Here is a 16,727-nt window from a genome sequence, read left to right on the forward strand (position 1 = left end):
AACTCCTTTTGTATGCCATTTTGGCAGAAAAGGTACTCCTTTCTTATATCTTTAATTGAAAATATGTAGGTACCCCTTGTACTTTCATTTATTATGAATAAATCGCCAAAATGGGAGTCTTCTTGCTAATTTCAATTTCATGTAGTTGTGCCCAATAACTGAAATGATACAGCCATAAGGTGCGTCTGTTGGAAATATTTTAATTAAAGGCCATTTAAAATAACTAAATGACAGATTTCCCAACCCTTTCACACATCTCAACTTGTGAAATCCCTACCCTTCTATATACCTGAAGGCTGAAAGAGATATTCCTTTCGCGTGGAGCCTCTCTGTATAGGCCATTATAACGAGTCCCCCTCCTCCCGGGTGAAGTAGATCCACCTATATAAGCTTAAAGTTAACTGTATTTGACCGATTGCAATGATTCATTGTTCAGAGATTATGTAAGGATTGATGGTTTCAGAAAGGTCAAAGTGTCGCAAAGAATAACACCGATAGTCATTAGGAATCTAATACTTGTTGCCTAAGGGTATGATGTGTTAGAAGACCCTTAGCAGACGCGACCATCTCGTCTCGCGCCAGACAATTTTTCATCCCCTAAGAAATCCAATTTAAACCGGTATTTACAACACTCTAACAGTTGTTATCAGCATCGTCCGTGGCCTTTTCCAAAATGTTCGAAAGTTTTTTTGTTATTTTTTTGGCGGGAGATTTAACTCTAATTAAAAAGTTATTTTAAACTTCCTTAAAAAAGCAAACAAACAGCAGCAAAAAAAACAAAAACATCCGTTTAATATTGAGTGACAAAAAATAGACCATGGGTTTTTATTACGTTCCATGAAAAAGGCACACGATTTTTTAGTCATTTATTACATTGCTAGGGGCTGCTCACACCTCCCCTGTCTCAAATATTTCACTCATTCATATAAAGATCGTGTTGTTATGTCACAATGCAAGCGAGCGCGCGAGATCAGTTTCGGTACAAGGAACCTAGGTGCTCGCTAAGTCCTTGTAGGAGCCATAACACAGTTTGCGCATCTCGAAAAGTTTAGCCTAAATTTTTCAGGTTCGTCGTTCGCAATCCGTGTTAAATTTCACCATCCTTGTTCCTTATCATTATTATTATCTCTTTGGTGTTTTTCTATCTTCGTAAACTAGTATTTTCAGATTTTCTTTCAATTTTGTACCTGGCCAAATGATAATTTCAAATACCATGACTTGAGTAGCGGAAAAAAGTGACTGCTTTCATGCATGGAAGAGAGTTTATGCTGCCTTAATAGCAAAGAAATCAATGTTTTTATTCATACAGCAAATTTAAACATTACAGTATATATTTAACAGCCTACAAATGGCCCAGTCGCAAAACAATTCATCCTCTTCCGAAGAATAAAGGAAAGAGCGCACACTTGAAAAAATCACACTTGTATTACCGTATAAAAAACGTCAACCTTCCCATAACACAACCAAATCGAGTGCCTGCATAACATATTTACTAAATGAAAATCAGGATTAAAAATGTTATATAGCAAATGTAGAGAAGTCACTATGCGTAAGAATCTTTTCTAAAGCCTTCGAGGGAGGCGAGGAGTACTTAATTTCAGTTGAAACATTCAGAACACTGTTTCGCTATGTTCGGTTACTTCCTCATCCAGGATACTGTGCCCGCGGTGTTTTCTAAGCTTTCCATAGTCATCCTCATCAGCGCCAACTACGATTTCCTAACAAAACAAATGAACAAGGGAATAAATACAAAGGTAACAAAACAATTTTATTTTCTGGTGTACTAGCTTACAAAAAAAAAAAAAAAAAAAAGAAGAAAAAAAAAACATATAAAAAGCTAACTAAGTAAGAGGGTGTCGAGGAGATTTAATTTTCTGGTTGCTGAGAATTGGCTAAAAGTCGTATTGCCAGCTGATAATATATATACAGTGTATAGTACCCTGTGAGCAAAATCCTTCAGTTCAGGTTGACTTTCATCAATTTCCCAGGAGAACTTGTGATCTGGCAAAAACCCATATAACCACTCCTTCAGCGGGAAAAGTAGCCTGGGATCGATTTCTCTAGCGCGGTCTTCTTTGGTTTCTAAGGAGGGAAAAATAGCGTAAAATATTCGTATCTAAGGAATTGTTCGCACCAATTTAATTCAAAATTAATAATTGATCAATCCTTGTATAAATCGCTGCGCCCGCAGTACGAGAGCGGCAGTCAAAACCGAGCTGTCCTACCTAAACGAAACGATAATAGTCTTTTTTCTTAAGGCAGCTAAAAAAATAATTAAAGACAATGCTAAAGTTGCTTTGGTCTCTCCTAATACTTAACTCCACAATTCTGGGTTTAATTTGACGAGCAACAACACATTTTGTTCAAACTAACACAACTATTATCCTACTTGGCGGCACTCGATAGACTACGAGCTAATTGCCGGAAGCGGACGACCCATTTTGGCGTCAAATTACATGTAAAAGCTTGAATATTTTTCACATTATACAATTTGATATGGTTTCTGAAATTATAAATCCCTTTTCGTGAATATGCAATGCCGTCTCCAGTGAGAAAAGTTGCCCGACTTCAATGCCTTTCCTGTTGACATATATTGACGTCAAGACAGAACATTTTTTCCCGCCTGCTGAACCCTGATTGCTCAATTCAAATTTCAGGCGCACCAGCCGTATGCAAGGTGTTATTTTGCAAAAATAATAGCAAACCAAACAAGGAGTAGAGAAAATAACCCGACAAAATGACCCGGACCAGCGCTCCAACTTGGAACACTTGAGAGTTAAACGCACCTACCATTGTTCACCGGTAGGTAAAATCTATAATATATAAATCTATAATATCTATAAAATTTTGCGTACTTACCAAAAGCAAAGCTCACCAAGATTCCCACGACAAATGACGTCAGTACAGAAATAGCACTGAACCACAGGTACGAGATGTGATAAAAATCATCTGCGATAGCAACACTGTGGAGAGAATATTGAAATAGAGAGCTTTTCAGTTCGGCGTAGTGTGGGTATTGTCACAACAAATCACAACATAAGAAACAACACAGTCTCAATGAACCAACAAGAACGCGAAGCAAATGCACGTAACCGGTGCCAAGGGCAGAAAAATGCACCTAGCGAAGTCGTAATTAGTTTTGGTCTTGCATCTGATTGTTTGAATAAGTGAAGCCGGAGAGATTTTTACATAACCGTCAAGTCATAACCGTATGATAGAGCGGGGTTTTCAATGGACCTTTCGGCGATACGGCGGCCATTGTGAATTCTGCTGATTCAAATAGCTATTATGAGATGCTCAGGGGCCAAATTAGTTGTGTTTGTCTCCTAAGCATCCCATAATAGCTATTTGAAACAATAGAATTCAAAATGGCCGCCGAATCGCCGAAAAGGTTCACTGAGTGTCGATTACTTTGATTTTGTGGACTGCGCAATAACTACCTGGAAGGAAGGGGGGGAGGGGGGGGGAGGGGGGGGGGGAGGCTGGGAAATGGGTGAAATATGCCCCAAAACTAAGTCATACCCCGCTCTTCTTAAACATAAATTAATTTCAACCTCTCCCCCTCACATAATGATAATATTAAGGCTAACACCTCCGCTTTGAAAAAAGTCTCCTCCCACTGATTCCCTCATACCTAGTTCACTTGTTGGAGTTCTTCCTCCGGTACAAACATCACTTCAAATGACTCTTCGATGTATGTCAAAGAGTCATTTGAAGAGTCATCAGAATCGCTGGACTCTGAGCTTGTGTCGTCTTCGCATGAACTGGGAGATTCCTCATCTTCTACAGCATCTCTGGCACTTAAGTTCCCACGTGCGTGGGTGAGAACTCGATCAATCAACTCAGTCTTGCTTCCACTTATCTTAAGACCTTTTTGCTTTAGATACATTTTCAGCTGCTTGTTGGTAAGTGCTTTTACATGTTTTTCAACTGTCCAAGAAATAAGCGGAAGAGTCTTCCTTTCTCTTACTCTTTTTTTTGGCTTTTGCATCATGGAATTCAAGGTGCTGTACATAACTTTTACATGCAGTCTCGTCCACGTTGTACTGGGAACACACCTCTGGCAAAGACCTCTCTTCAGAAGAGGGCAATTTTCCCTCATTGAACAATCTCTTTATCTGGAGACTTGGGAGAAACTTGTCGATCTGGTCTCCAGTGGACGTTACCGTAGTGAATGGTAAGTACTTTCCAGGCGAAGTAGCATCTAGGGTTGGAACTGGAGAACGTTGGTCAGGAACACCTCTTGTCCAACCTTCATTAAGTCATCTATCGCACGTTGGAGTGCAGGAAAACTTAAGTTACTCAAGGAAGTACTGCCCCTGACGAACATGGTCTTCTTTTAATTTCTGAAGCTTTTCAAACAAGGCATTCCCACACATATTAAATTTTACATCCAATCCCCCTCTCTCTCTCGTCTACCCCCCCCCCCCTCTAATTTTCCAACCCCCTCCCCCATCCAGGTAATTATTGCACAGTCCCTTGGTTTTGAATTTACTACGGTTTGAGATTGGCTGAGTAGTCTCAGTAGTAAGTAATTAGTCTTACGACACTCGATTGAAGGACGCTCTAACAGACCAAACTAAACTCCATTTAGTCCTATCACCAATGCTTACCACCTGCATTATTTTAAGAACGACGTTTCTCACCCATGAGGCTCATGAGGATTGTAGATGTATCCATCTCCATACTCGTCAAGGATTTCCATCGAGTAGTTGTATTGTTTTGCAGTGACGTTGACACCTGCCGAAGCGTTCGTGGTGTAATAGACAGCATCCTTATAAAACTGGCAGTCCCTAACCGAGGTGGTGCCAGGGTATTTATTGGGAGGGTAGAAAACCGAACCCAAGAACACCCAGGAGGTCAGCGCCGCTCCAGTGAAAACACCAGCGTACGCACCCTGTGGCAGAGTTGTTGAAAAGTAGACATCCTGTTAGCTTGGCATGAGTGCAAAAGACGAAAAACTCAAAGCTCTTACGGATATCCGTTAAGATTCTCTGATTGGATGTTGCTCGCGTTTCAATTTTCGCGCGCAAGTAGTAACCAATCAGAGACGCTATACAGATCTTTGAGGAGTTACGTCATCAGTATGTCTTTTTTTGGTCAAATTCCAGACGTCTCTAGCCTCCTTTCCAGGCGTTCTGATTGCTCGTCACGTACTCCGCGCCAACCTCAGGGAAAAAAGATTGCGTGACGAACCCGTAGAGCGTCTGCACAAGAGACTAAGACGGTTCTCGAGTGGGCAAATATTAAACACGTGAGAAGAGTTTAAAATGGCTAACATCGTATGTAAGAGGATTTAAACCGAAAATTCACAGTATTTGGAGCTTTTCCAAATCTCTTGACCGCGTTTCAACTTTTCGTTGTTTCAATGAAGTAAATTCCTAGCGCCAAACGATAACAGGGACACATTTAAAATAGCACGCTTAAGCATCAAGATGAGCTTAAGGATCCGCAATAACAGCGGGGTTTGCATATCGTCGTTTTGTTATTCGTTATTTCTGGTTTAATATCTCGATGCCTCAGATGTTTTCGAATAACAACTCTACCTCACATCCACTCACCTTTGCATTTGCTCGGCGCACAAACATTCCCAGCAGAAAAATGCCAAGTAATGGCCCACCACAGATCCCGAAAATACTGTAGGCAAGCTAACGAGGTAATCAAAGAAACAATTTCACTTTCAGTCAGTATATACGGAGCGACTTTTTTTCAATGACTTAATGGCCTCGGGTGGAAATCCCAAAGAAGTACAGTTTGGATTTCCGATAATTGTGAAATTTTTGGCATAAAGGTTCCTAAAAATAAATGAAATGCAGTAATGTTTTTGTGCAAAGTCTTTTATTAAAGTACTCTGGCAAAGAAGGCAAGAAATTCATAAGTATAGTCAGAACGCGTTGCGCTGCGCTGCTCTGCTCTGCTCCGCTCTACTCTGCTCCGTTTTGCTTGCTTTGCCACACCAGCACACATGCACTGTAGTACGTTTAGTAATTGATCAATCCTCTTTGGTTAACATTCCGAAGTGCCGTGAGACTTCAAGTGAAATCAAACTTTTTTTTTATTTTTATGAATAGCTACATGTTAATAGAAATCAACGCTTACCTGCAAAACCATAGTTCCAACATACTTGACTACAAACGCTCCAGCGATCACGATCACACCAAATGCCAACGCTTGAAAAAAAAAATTAAACGTCAAACATCCATTTAGATTGCGATTGCCCTATAGAAATCGTCGCTATAACAATCTGTGTTGGTTACATGTTTCACAGTTACATAATTTCCCCGTAAATCCTCGAATTAGCGCCCCCCCCCCCCCTTCGAGTAAGCGCCCTTCAAATAAGCGTCCCTCCTATCAGTCAAAATTAAAACAAGCGACGCCCCACCCTCCCCGTCGAATAAGCGCCCCCTGCCATCTCCTCATTTTGTGGACGAGTAATGAGACAACAAAGGATGTATAGTTTTGGTCTTGTAGAATTAGATATGTACAATGTTTTAGTTTGTGAACACGTTAAGTTTGGAAAAAAATCACAAGTACTAACGGTGCCGCGATTTAATTTTAAGATCAGATTTTCATGTCGATAAACAGGCTATGTTGGTGATTATGCGCAGATGATTAAGCACACCCTCCCCCCGTCTTCTCGTAAATTTGAAATAAGCGCTCCGGGCGCTAATTCGAGGATTTACGGTGCATATATCTGCGCGACCTCGAAGAAAACATGCCCTCTAGGCTTTTACTTAGACTCGCTTAGCCAGCTCTCTAAAACCTAACGAGACTCCGTCAAGGCCGGGCTGGGGGGAAATGGCACTGGCCAAACTACTGGTGGTTTGCTCCATAGCGGCCAGCGGCCAAAAGAAGGACGATGGTATGGTGACTTTTAGTGACACCTTTACTTAGCCAAACTTGCGTTTTTAGTGCTAAATAACATTGATTCTAACTATGTGGCTGGGCACTGCTCAGTTGTTGAATACTGCCTAAGGTTCTGTATTGGGAGGGACCCTGCTGGAGAGGCATATGCCAAGTAGTGCGTGACGGGCCAATCTCCTTGCCGTTGTCTTGAGTTCTCTGCGGGCATGTTTTTGCGAATACGGTCAGATATACACTAAAGAGGAAACTAGACAAAATCTAATATAAATTGCTATAGTGAAAAACGAGTTTGTTTTGCGTAAAAGCCAACACCCAAGTAAAGCAGACTAGCGAACGAACGATTACTCATATGGCCTCGTCGTGAGGCAAGGGCTGTGAGGCAGAGGCCCAAAGAAACCAAGAAATGGCCCCTTGAAATTACAGACAACAAAGAGTTTAAGTTAGTCAGTAAATAAACCATTCTTTTGCGTCGTGCAGCCTGCATTCTTGTAACTCGGTGTTGTTTACCCGAGGTTTGTTTGTTACTGGTTTGTCGTTCAATGTTTGTAAACTTATTATTTCACTTAACTCAGTTATGCTACACAGGCGCTAGGTGACTAACCGATGATCTTGCAAATTTTAGCGGCATCCGAGTCGGTCAGATCTTTCATTCTCTTCTTGATGATGTCCTCTAGAACCACCAGTGACATGGCATTAAGAGCCGATGATCCCGTGCTTTGGGATAAACAAAATTATATAACTCCATTCAGGTTTGAGTGTTGATTCCTTTAGCCAGTTATTTTTATTTATTTGGCCCAGTGGTTAGGGCGTCGGACCTAAAATCTTGAGGTCGCAGGTTCAAGTCCCCCTCTGACCACTTAGCTGGAGTTGTTTCTCGGTAGACCCTGGTTCAACTCCTCGGTCACGCATGTAAATAACCAACTGGTCTTCCTCCTGCCAGCTAGGATTTTTAAGCCTATTATGCCTACCTAAAATATTTGATTTCGTTTTTCATCTAAGTGGCATGCCTGAGAATTAGCTCCCTTAGTAGGGTGGGGAAGAGAGATCCTTACAATAGGAGTTGGAAGCATGTATTTCCAGGACTTATCCAGAAAAGAATTTTACCGCCCTCCTTCGTTCCTTAAACTTTTCCAAGCGATCATGTTTCTAAATCCTCCTAGGAACACTTCCGATTTGGACTCGTCTTCCATTAGCCCACCCCCCACCCCCACTACACAGATACGTTACCTTAGAGCCCCTGCATACAAACAGGCCGTGAACATTCCCGGCAGACCCTTCAGGTTGTGAAGCTTGTTGATTACAAAGTATGGCAGCGTCTGTGATGAGAAAGGCATGAGGAAAACGTGAATATTACAGAACGGTTCTTACGTAAATCGTTAGAGAACAATCCAAATTTGTGTCATTTTACAGCTTTTGGGTGAATGGCATTGATATATAGTGCTATGGTATTTTTACCTGGTCATTGCTGGTAATTTTGCCAGACTTTATAAGGTCACACCCCGAGTACACAGCGAAAATAACGAGTCCGTCCAAACAACATAGGGTGACGATGACAATAAGACCAGGAACGTTCATCCACACGGCCCTTTAAAAAAAAAAAAAAACTGAGTACAAGAGAGATTGAAGGGAATAAGGTTAAATCGTAAATCATTATATTCTCATCGAAAATATGGTAATTCACTGCCCAGACAAGGCTAAGATATTGCTGGGAAGATTAAGCCTGGTTTGGAGGGGGGGGGGGGGGGGGCAATCGCACAACAGAGATACCGTATTTATTCGATTAGCCGCCCTGGGCGCTTATTAAATTTTTGGACATTGCAATTGAGAGTGGGCGCTTATTCGAGGTGTGCGCTTATTGGAAGCTAGGCGCTGATTAAATTTTCAAACACTTAATACAACTTATCACTGTGTAGCTTGCCGAAAGCGGCAGAAAACCTGGTCAAAAGCACAAATATAGTCAAGGTAGGTCCCCTCAGGACTTACGGGTAATCGAAGTCTATTCATTGGGGCAATAGAGGATGATAGCATTGCGTATGAACGCGTTTTGTGGACATTTCAGCAGTTAGAATACCCTACTTTATTCCTAGTGTAAATTGCAAGTAGGTAAAAAACAAATTAAAATACTTAATTGTTAACAAAAATATTTCCGTTATCACTCGAAGCACCCACTGAGGAGGGGCAAGAGTAAAGGAAGATAAACCTTGTTTCCAATTGGAAAGGCTGAACAGTATTCATTTAATTTGTTCGTTACCATTTCGCGTCTTTCAAGGATCTTATGGCGAGAAAACGCTGGACTGCCGTCTGACTTACAGTCCACACAGGCATGGCAGTGAAGGCTCCACCAATAGTTAATGTCCAAAACGTGTTTCGCACCTTGGGGTCTGGATTAAAGCTGGAACGATATAAACGCACACTTAACAAATGAACGAATCAATCAATCGATCGATCAGTTAAGCGATCAATCAATTAATCAAGCGACAATTAACTTATAATTAGGACGCCTAAGATTGGGGACCGACTCTGTGGGTAAACAGCGCACACTCCCCAAAGTTTTTGGCCGGGGTGTCAGGCTCGAACCTTGAAACCTGGGGGGGTTTCTCGTAGGAGCCGTAAAGTTTTCGCACCCGGAAAGTCATGGCAAAATCTCAAACCTTATGATTACAGAGCTGTTTTATTCACAGATTCTTAATATGAACAGAGGTTCTCTTCATACAAGGAGTTTTTAGGTACAGATGAACTAAAAATGGCTTTACGGGCCCGAAACGTTCCCGGTGCTTTCGAGAAACAGGCCTCTGTACCCTGTTTCGGACCAAAACCTGTGACTTTCCCTAACCTATTTCAGACCTGAGCTAAAAGCCGACACCCCATTTCAGACCTCCCAAATTAGTGCACGGCTCCATTGTATGAAGGCAGCGAACCAGGCATGGTTTCCATTTACATGAGCATTTGAGAGGGACTACAAATTTGCCAATGTTAATGCGGAAAAAATAGTTCCTCGTGAGCAAAAAACACAATGCTAAGCCAGAGTGAAAAGATACCTTATTTCAGACCAAAATGGGAAAAATCTATGCCCTTTCTCAGGCCATAACTGCTCAAAAGCCACACCCTTTGGGGCCGCACCTGCCTATATAGTCCATATAAGGGGTTACGGAGGGGGGGGGGGGGGGGACAAAATCAGCAAACTGGTGTGAACGGGGGTACAGATAGGATTGACACTGAGTAATGCTAATGAACTAAATAACAAGTTGTACTTACTCGAAAAACGTGGTCCTATTAAAGTGCTCGTTGATTTCCCACACTTTACTCAAACCTCCGACTTCAACACTGCCGATGACTGCAACTGTAATGAGACCTCCGACCATCACTGCGGACTGAAACACGTCAGTCCACACTACGGCTTTCAGTCCACCCTGAAGGAAAATCAGAAAGAGGGCGTTTATTGGAATAAAGGCGCTAAATAGAATCATTGCAGTAAGTGTTTAACTTAACGAACCATACTCAAATATAAATAAATATATAATTTAACCGTTGCGTTAATTGGGAACAGTCTGTAAATAATTAGACAAATCTTGCAAATATATCATAAACTATAAAGAAAAAAAAATATTTCAAATGGAACATAAAATACTAATTATAAGAACCCCAATTGGTGGGAGGTTGACCAGTTGGCTATTTACACAACTTGGTCGAGGAGTTGAACACAAGACTACCGAGAGAAAATACAAATGACGGTCGGTAGGGTGAAGACTGTGAATTGAACCAGGGACCTCCAGAGCTCAAATCCAGCGCCCTAAACCACTCGGCAACGTCGTGACAAACTCTTAGTTTGCATGCGCGCTTTCATTAACTGATAAGTTGTGTTGTCAAACGCTTACTCACCAGACTGGTGTAAAAAGTACAAACGACCCCAGTGGTGAGGATAGAAGCGGTCAGTGGAATACCAGCAACTGCAAAAGAGAAAGAAACCGAGCGTGTGAGAAAACCTACTTTCCTGTGTTTCACATGATACCGATTCTCAAAAATGAAATTAAAAGAAATGATGTATAGCAATCTGTTAAGAAAATGACTTGGATAAAAATGCCAATCATTAACAAGCGTTTTAACTTAACATGGATTGTACACATGGGAGAGCTTTGGTGGTATACTGGTTTATAAACGCGCTGGAAGTCATGATTAAGCAGCTTGGGTTCGAGCCTTGGTCGGAATCACTCTGTTGTGCTTTGGGCAAGACACTTAAATCTAACCGTGCCCTGCTAAAGTGCATAAACAGATACCGGCGAATTTAATACCGGGTGGGGGGACGGGTATAATTCCATTCAGGAAGGAGTAGAAATACTACCCAGAAGAAACCCAAGTCTCTTCCTGCCATTCAGGCCTGCACGACAAAGAGAGTAGAGGACTTTTTTACATTTAAATATTTTATGTGACTCAGTTGATAGTATCACTGTTATACTTGTAAACATGCAGGCCTGCACGACAAAGAGAGTAGAAGACTTTTTTTACATTTAAATATTTTATGTGACTCAATTGATAGTACCACTGTTATATTTATAAATTACTGTACTTTAGATAATTTAAGATTGTAAAATGTACTCGTTCATTCAGTTGTTTTACGAGAGTTTTAATAAACTACTTTACCCACAAACACCTTAACAAGTATGTAACGGTGGAATGCAATAATTGGCACGATGCATACTTTAATTTCAGTCTAAACATAAGAACTTACCAGCCTCTAAAGCAAGCGAAGGTGCGTAGAGGACCACGAATAAATAAAGGGTCTACCAAAACAAGACAGAACATGGCTTAGACTTATCATCGTTGCTGTTCATTATGGTAAATTACTACCTCTTACTAGCCACTCAGCTGTGTTCCATTAAAAATCCACGAATCTGATTGTTTCTCTTGATGACAAATTCGCTCTTCGCCGGTCGCGCGTTTGCTCCCAACGTGAGCCTGCTCGCAGGCTACAATTTAACAATCGCTATTGGTATCGACGGACAAAAATCTCTAAAAATCGATAATTCCTGTCTCAATAAAATCATCGCAGACAAATGTTGTTAATCATTTTGTCAGTGTAACTTGAAAAAGGACAAAAGTTTCCGATAACAATCTATGAATCTATCGTTGTCGATTTCAATCGGCAATCGGTAACAAATATACAACTTTTGTTCTTCATCGACGTTCATTGATTGACTACGCCTGGAGATAGAAAACGATCGCGCGCATTGGGCTTAAAGGAGCTAATTCACGGTTTGCGCATATTGAAAAGTTCAGCCTCAATTTTTCAAATTCGTCGTTTGTAATCCGTGTTAATCTCCTCCATCCTTAGCCATCCTTGTTCCTTTATGGTTTATCATTATCCCTTTGGTGTTTTTCTATCTTATTAAACTGTCATTTTCAGGTTTCCTACCATTTAAAGGAAATTTTGTACTTCGCCAAAATAACTCAAAATACCGCGAATGAGCTCGTTTAAAAATACCCCAAATCGTAAGTTTATGGAGTAATTATTTTAAGTGTCTACTGACATAAAACAATTATACTACTAGCCCTCGTTTTCCATGAGCGAATAGTCAGCTAGGCTGGGCGTCGTTGACTATACGCTCATAGAAAACGAGGACTCGTAGTCCAATCGTTAATTAGGAGGGGGACATGGGGAGGTTCTGAACACCGCAACACCGCAAAAAAAAAATTAACGAACACCGCATCACCGCAAGAAAAGTCAACAAAACACCGTCACCGCAACACGTATTTTTAGCACCGTGATGCGAGTCTACACTGAAGATAATACCTTTATACTTCAACAATTTTCCACAAAATAAGCACATCACAACGCTTTTCATTGCACATATGTCGATACTGCTGATGCCTGTAAATCCGCTTTCTTGCTCTTGTGAAGAAACCTTGCGCTAAGCTAGGAAGCGCACGAAGAAAAAAGAGCGGAGCCTCGAGAGTTACCCCAGATCCCTCTCTTCTTCTACTTCGCTCACAGTTTCTTGGTGTATAAACCCACTGATTGAAGCCCCATCTGGACTGAAAGTATTGCTTTCCGGAGTTAGCTGCGTTTGCGCTCGATATCGATAATCGAAGGTCAAGAAAGTCGCAGGACCTTGGAGCGGGTATAAACCGGTATCAGAATGACCTCTAGACGAAGTCGAATAGCAAAAGGAAAAAAATTGTAAACGTGTGTAAGTTACAACGCTTCCTTAGCTTAGAAAGACTTCTTTCTTCCCTGCCGACACGACATCTGAATATATTTTGTGGCCGGTAGTTTTCGCCGCCTTTTCCTTTTTTCGTAAGAAGAAGCTGTCCGGTCAATAATACATTATATTCGGCCTTGGCGTTTCCAGAATTTCCAGGATTGCTTCTGTCCTCGCTCCTCCACGTGTCTACCGAACACTGAGCTCCGGGTGGCAGAGGTCGAGTTACTTGACAAGTTACGTATAAATAAAAACAGCTTCGGATTGGCAGCCGAAGCACATTGAAGATTGCCTGGAAAGTGATGGTCTGTATTTGGTTACAAATTATTAACCTCAGTGGTACGTGTTTGTCATAAATTAGCATGGGTTAACGAAGTTTACATGCTACATTTAGGTCAAATTTAGGTTTGAGAAAGGTTAATCAAAACACCCCAGCACCGCAAACAATTTCATTTCACCGAACACCGCAGCGTGAAAAACACAAACATCGCACACCGTAGGGTTTGAGATCACCGCAACACCGCAAGTTGAGATTCTATTCACCGCATCACCGCATTAAAAAATTATCAACACCGCAACACCGCAAATCCTCACGTCCCCCTCAATTAGAAATCCAAGAAGTTTCAATACTTACGTATTCTAATATGAAGAACACACAACCCACCATCCTTACCCCAACGCTGAACCTCCTTTCGAGGTACTGTCAACAAAAGAGGAAAAAATAAATGTATACATTAATTGTTAAGGATCCTTTATTTGTTCCAATTTCCCCGCACGAGAGAGGTAAGATCGAACAGAGGACAATTAAGAACCTTTAACCGTAACTGAAAACCGTTCAAGAAAAGCCTCTTGAGTTTCATTTCCACCTGTAGTTTTGTTTTTGTTACAGCTCGCAGGCACTAGTCACGCAATCGCTAATCCTGGATTCTATAGGAAGGAAGATTGCGTGACAAGTTAAAAGACGGTCTGCGTTGGAAGCTACAGCTGTGTAAATCAGTTCGTGTAAATGTTTGTTTCCGAATCCTTTTGGTTTGTTTGTTACGAGACAAGCAATTACTAAACATCTCTAATATGTCACTTCGCCTTCCCGTCTCCTAATCTGCCCTAGAGGCACGCGCAGAACAAGAGACAAATCCTATTGAAACTGAAAACAAACAAATTGCCCATTGTATTCTAATATCCGTTCAGCAGGAATTCAATTACCTTCTTATCTACACAAATATTTCACGTCCTAGTCCATAAATAAAATAAACTTTTAAACATTTAAAAGTACTAAGCTAAAACAGAACTAAACTTATAAAACTTGAGATAAGGTAACGTTCCCCAGATCAAAAGGTTTTCTTTCTTTTCTTTTCCCAAATTCCGGCGACGGTGAACATGCAGCGTGTAAATATTTTCACACTGTGAAGTAAACGTTTTGGAAACGCGTAATTCTCTAGCGAAATTACGGCGATAGGGAAATCGGTGAAGCAATGAAATGTCCTGATGCACCACTCGTCTTTCCAAGTGTGGACCTCGACAGAAACTCGCGCGTTGGCGCGTAATCTATCCTGATGTTGGCACCTAAATAGATTTATTTTTGCCTCTACAAGCACATGTGCGGGACAGGCGATGTTCCGGTATTTCGGTAACTCGCGAGGACATATCTTCTCTCAAAACTTTTGTTTTGCATCGGGATAACCGCCTTATCGCTCACCGAAACGCCCTCACTGCAAGTCAGCTGCATAATCGCGCGCTCAACTCGTGTTCTTTTACATTTTACAGACTAACCTCATTAGCACAGGTGATATTCACTCTCCTGAACATCGGCACGAAAATGACGGCCACGGTAAAGCAGATGATAAAGTAAGAGATGATAAGTACATAGTACTGGGCTCCATAGGTGTAAATCTCGGACGGTACCCCGAGAAGCGTTATGGCCGAGAGATACGACACCAGAAGGGATATCGCGACAGGCCAGTTTTTCATTTGTCGGTCTCCCAGAAGATATTCAGCAGTTGTCTTCTGTTTCCCTCCAGGTCCGCAACCATACCATACTCCGATTAGCGCCGAAATCAGCAACATCACGGAGAAAACAACATAGTCGATAATGCTGAAGCGTTCGTCAGCCATTGTGTCCTATATTGCCGCTCTTTGAAGAACGACTGGAGATTAAATTGACTTTGACTAATCTGCACTTCGTCCAGAAACGTTCACGACACAGAGTCCTACGCGGACTGCAAAAAAGACGGTCTGCAACGTGATTTTGATCTACAAACTAGGCTGGTATGCACAAAGCTGGCTAGATAATCGGTGATTCTACTCCAACTGCAACAACATTCGACGTCTGCACAAGTGTCACCGAATCTGGCAGGTGTCAAATTTAACATTTCTTTGTCACATAGCTAATAACAAACGCTGGAGAAGAGCACCTGCAGAGGTGGGGCAGGTCAGATATTTGGCCAATTACAAAACTGAACCCAAAAACTTGAATTAACTGTAGAGAAGCAAAACTGCAGGCGTATTTTAATGTCACTTTTATTTTACTGTATACTTTTTGCAAAACTCTCTCAGAGTACAGATAATGTTTACCGCAACAAGTCTACAACAATCATATACATCCATTGCAGTCATTGTTCGGATTGTCACGCAACGCAAAAAGAAGAGTGTTGCGTGACAGCTAAATATCACGCTACTATGAAATACCTGTGACTTGTCAATTACACCAGAGGCGTTGCAATTTCTGTAAATATTTTCAGTTCTCTATTTTATGCCCTTATATTTACATGGAATTTGAGAACTTTCTGTTGTTCCTCGTCGTCCTATTTACTAAAAGATGCAGCTGAGTACATATTCTTAGCGACTCTTATAAATACGGGCCTTGCCTGGAATGAAAAAGTCTTGGCATTTAAAATATATATCCAATAAATACAGGCCGGATATTATCACCTATGATCGTGAGAGTACAAAGTCGTCAGATTTTTCGAGGACCTTCGTCTGAGTTTAACTGACCAATCACAGCAAAGGGCCAATGGGTGCTTACCATTTAGCCAAAAAAATCCGGAAATTTCGGTTGAAAGTAAAACGAAACAGTAATTGTCCGTAAAATCCGTTGGGAAATTATAGACTACCTTAGTCATCTTTTTCCGTTCGGAACGTAACGGCTGAAATTTCCTAGCCATTTTGCTTATTTTTTTTTTATTTTCCAGTCTCTAATCAGCCAAAAACAATACCTGGACATAGAATTGTAAATTGTAAGCGCCATCTCGATCGGTTGGTTTGCTGATTTTCGAAAACCCTTACCATAATTCAAATCCATCACGGCAACTGGTTTATTCTGACAAATGGTAAGCACCCAGTAAAAACTGAAAGTAAAAAACAAAGGAACCCGGCGCAAATTGCTGGAAAACACGCAAATGACGCCAGCCTTCCGAACTGTTAGGAAATAGTTAATTCGGGGGGGGGGGGGGGGCGAACTCCCATATAAAAAGGACAGCGGTGCTCATCGCAAATTTTAATGAAAGAGGTACCGTGAAAGCTCCCGCTGTGAACCTTTTCAAGCTGAATACCCCAAGAGTTAACAAAACTTATATTTGTTTGTTTTTTGTTTTTGTTTTTGTTTTTGTTTTTGTTTTTTTTACCCCTAAAAGGTACAACGAGCAGCCCCGTTCCTTATATACGGGAGTA

At 41.3% G+C, this 16,727-nt stretch overlaps 1 protein-coding gene across 1 annotated transcript; it reads right to left on the bottom strand.

Annotated features, from left to right (window-relative positions):
• Positions 1 to 805: 805 nt before the first annotated feature.
• Positions 806 to 16,227, bottom strand: LOC145489725 (sodium-coupled monocarboxylate transporter 1-like). Its single transcript, XM_081468755.1, has 15 exons — positions 14,832 to 16,227; positions 13,696 to 13,761; positions 11,591 to 11,642; positions 10,744 to 10,811; positions 10,120 to 10,274; positions 9,116 to 9,256; positions 8,320 to 8,449; positions 8,092 to 8,180; positions 7,466 to 7,578; positions 6,100 to 6,170; positions 5,562 to 5,648; positions 4,647 to 4,897; positions 2,860 to 2,963; positions 1,940 to 2,082; positions 806 to 1,718 (listed from the first exon to the last, which is right to left on the bottom strand). Exons 1-15 carry the CDS (start codon positions 15,171 to 15,173, stop codon positions 1,611 to 1,613), a joined length of 1,920 nt encoding a protein of 639 aa, XP_081324881.1. The 5' UTR covers positions 15,174 to 16,227; the 3' UTR covers positions 806 to 1,610.
• Between the last annotated feature and the right edge of the window lie 500 nt (positions 16,228 to 16,727).

Source organism: Orbicella franksi, chromosome 6 (assembly GCF_964199315.1).
Source record: "Orbicella franksi chromosome 6, jaOrbFran1.1, whole genome shotgun sequence".
In the NCBI taxonomy this organism is placed as follows: domain Eukaryota; kingdom Metazoa; phylum Cnidaria; class Anthozoa; order Scleractinia; family Merulinidae; genus Orbicella; species Orbicella franksi.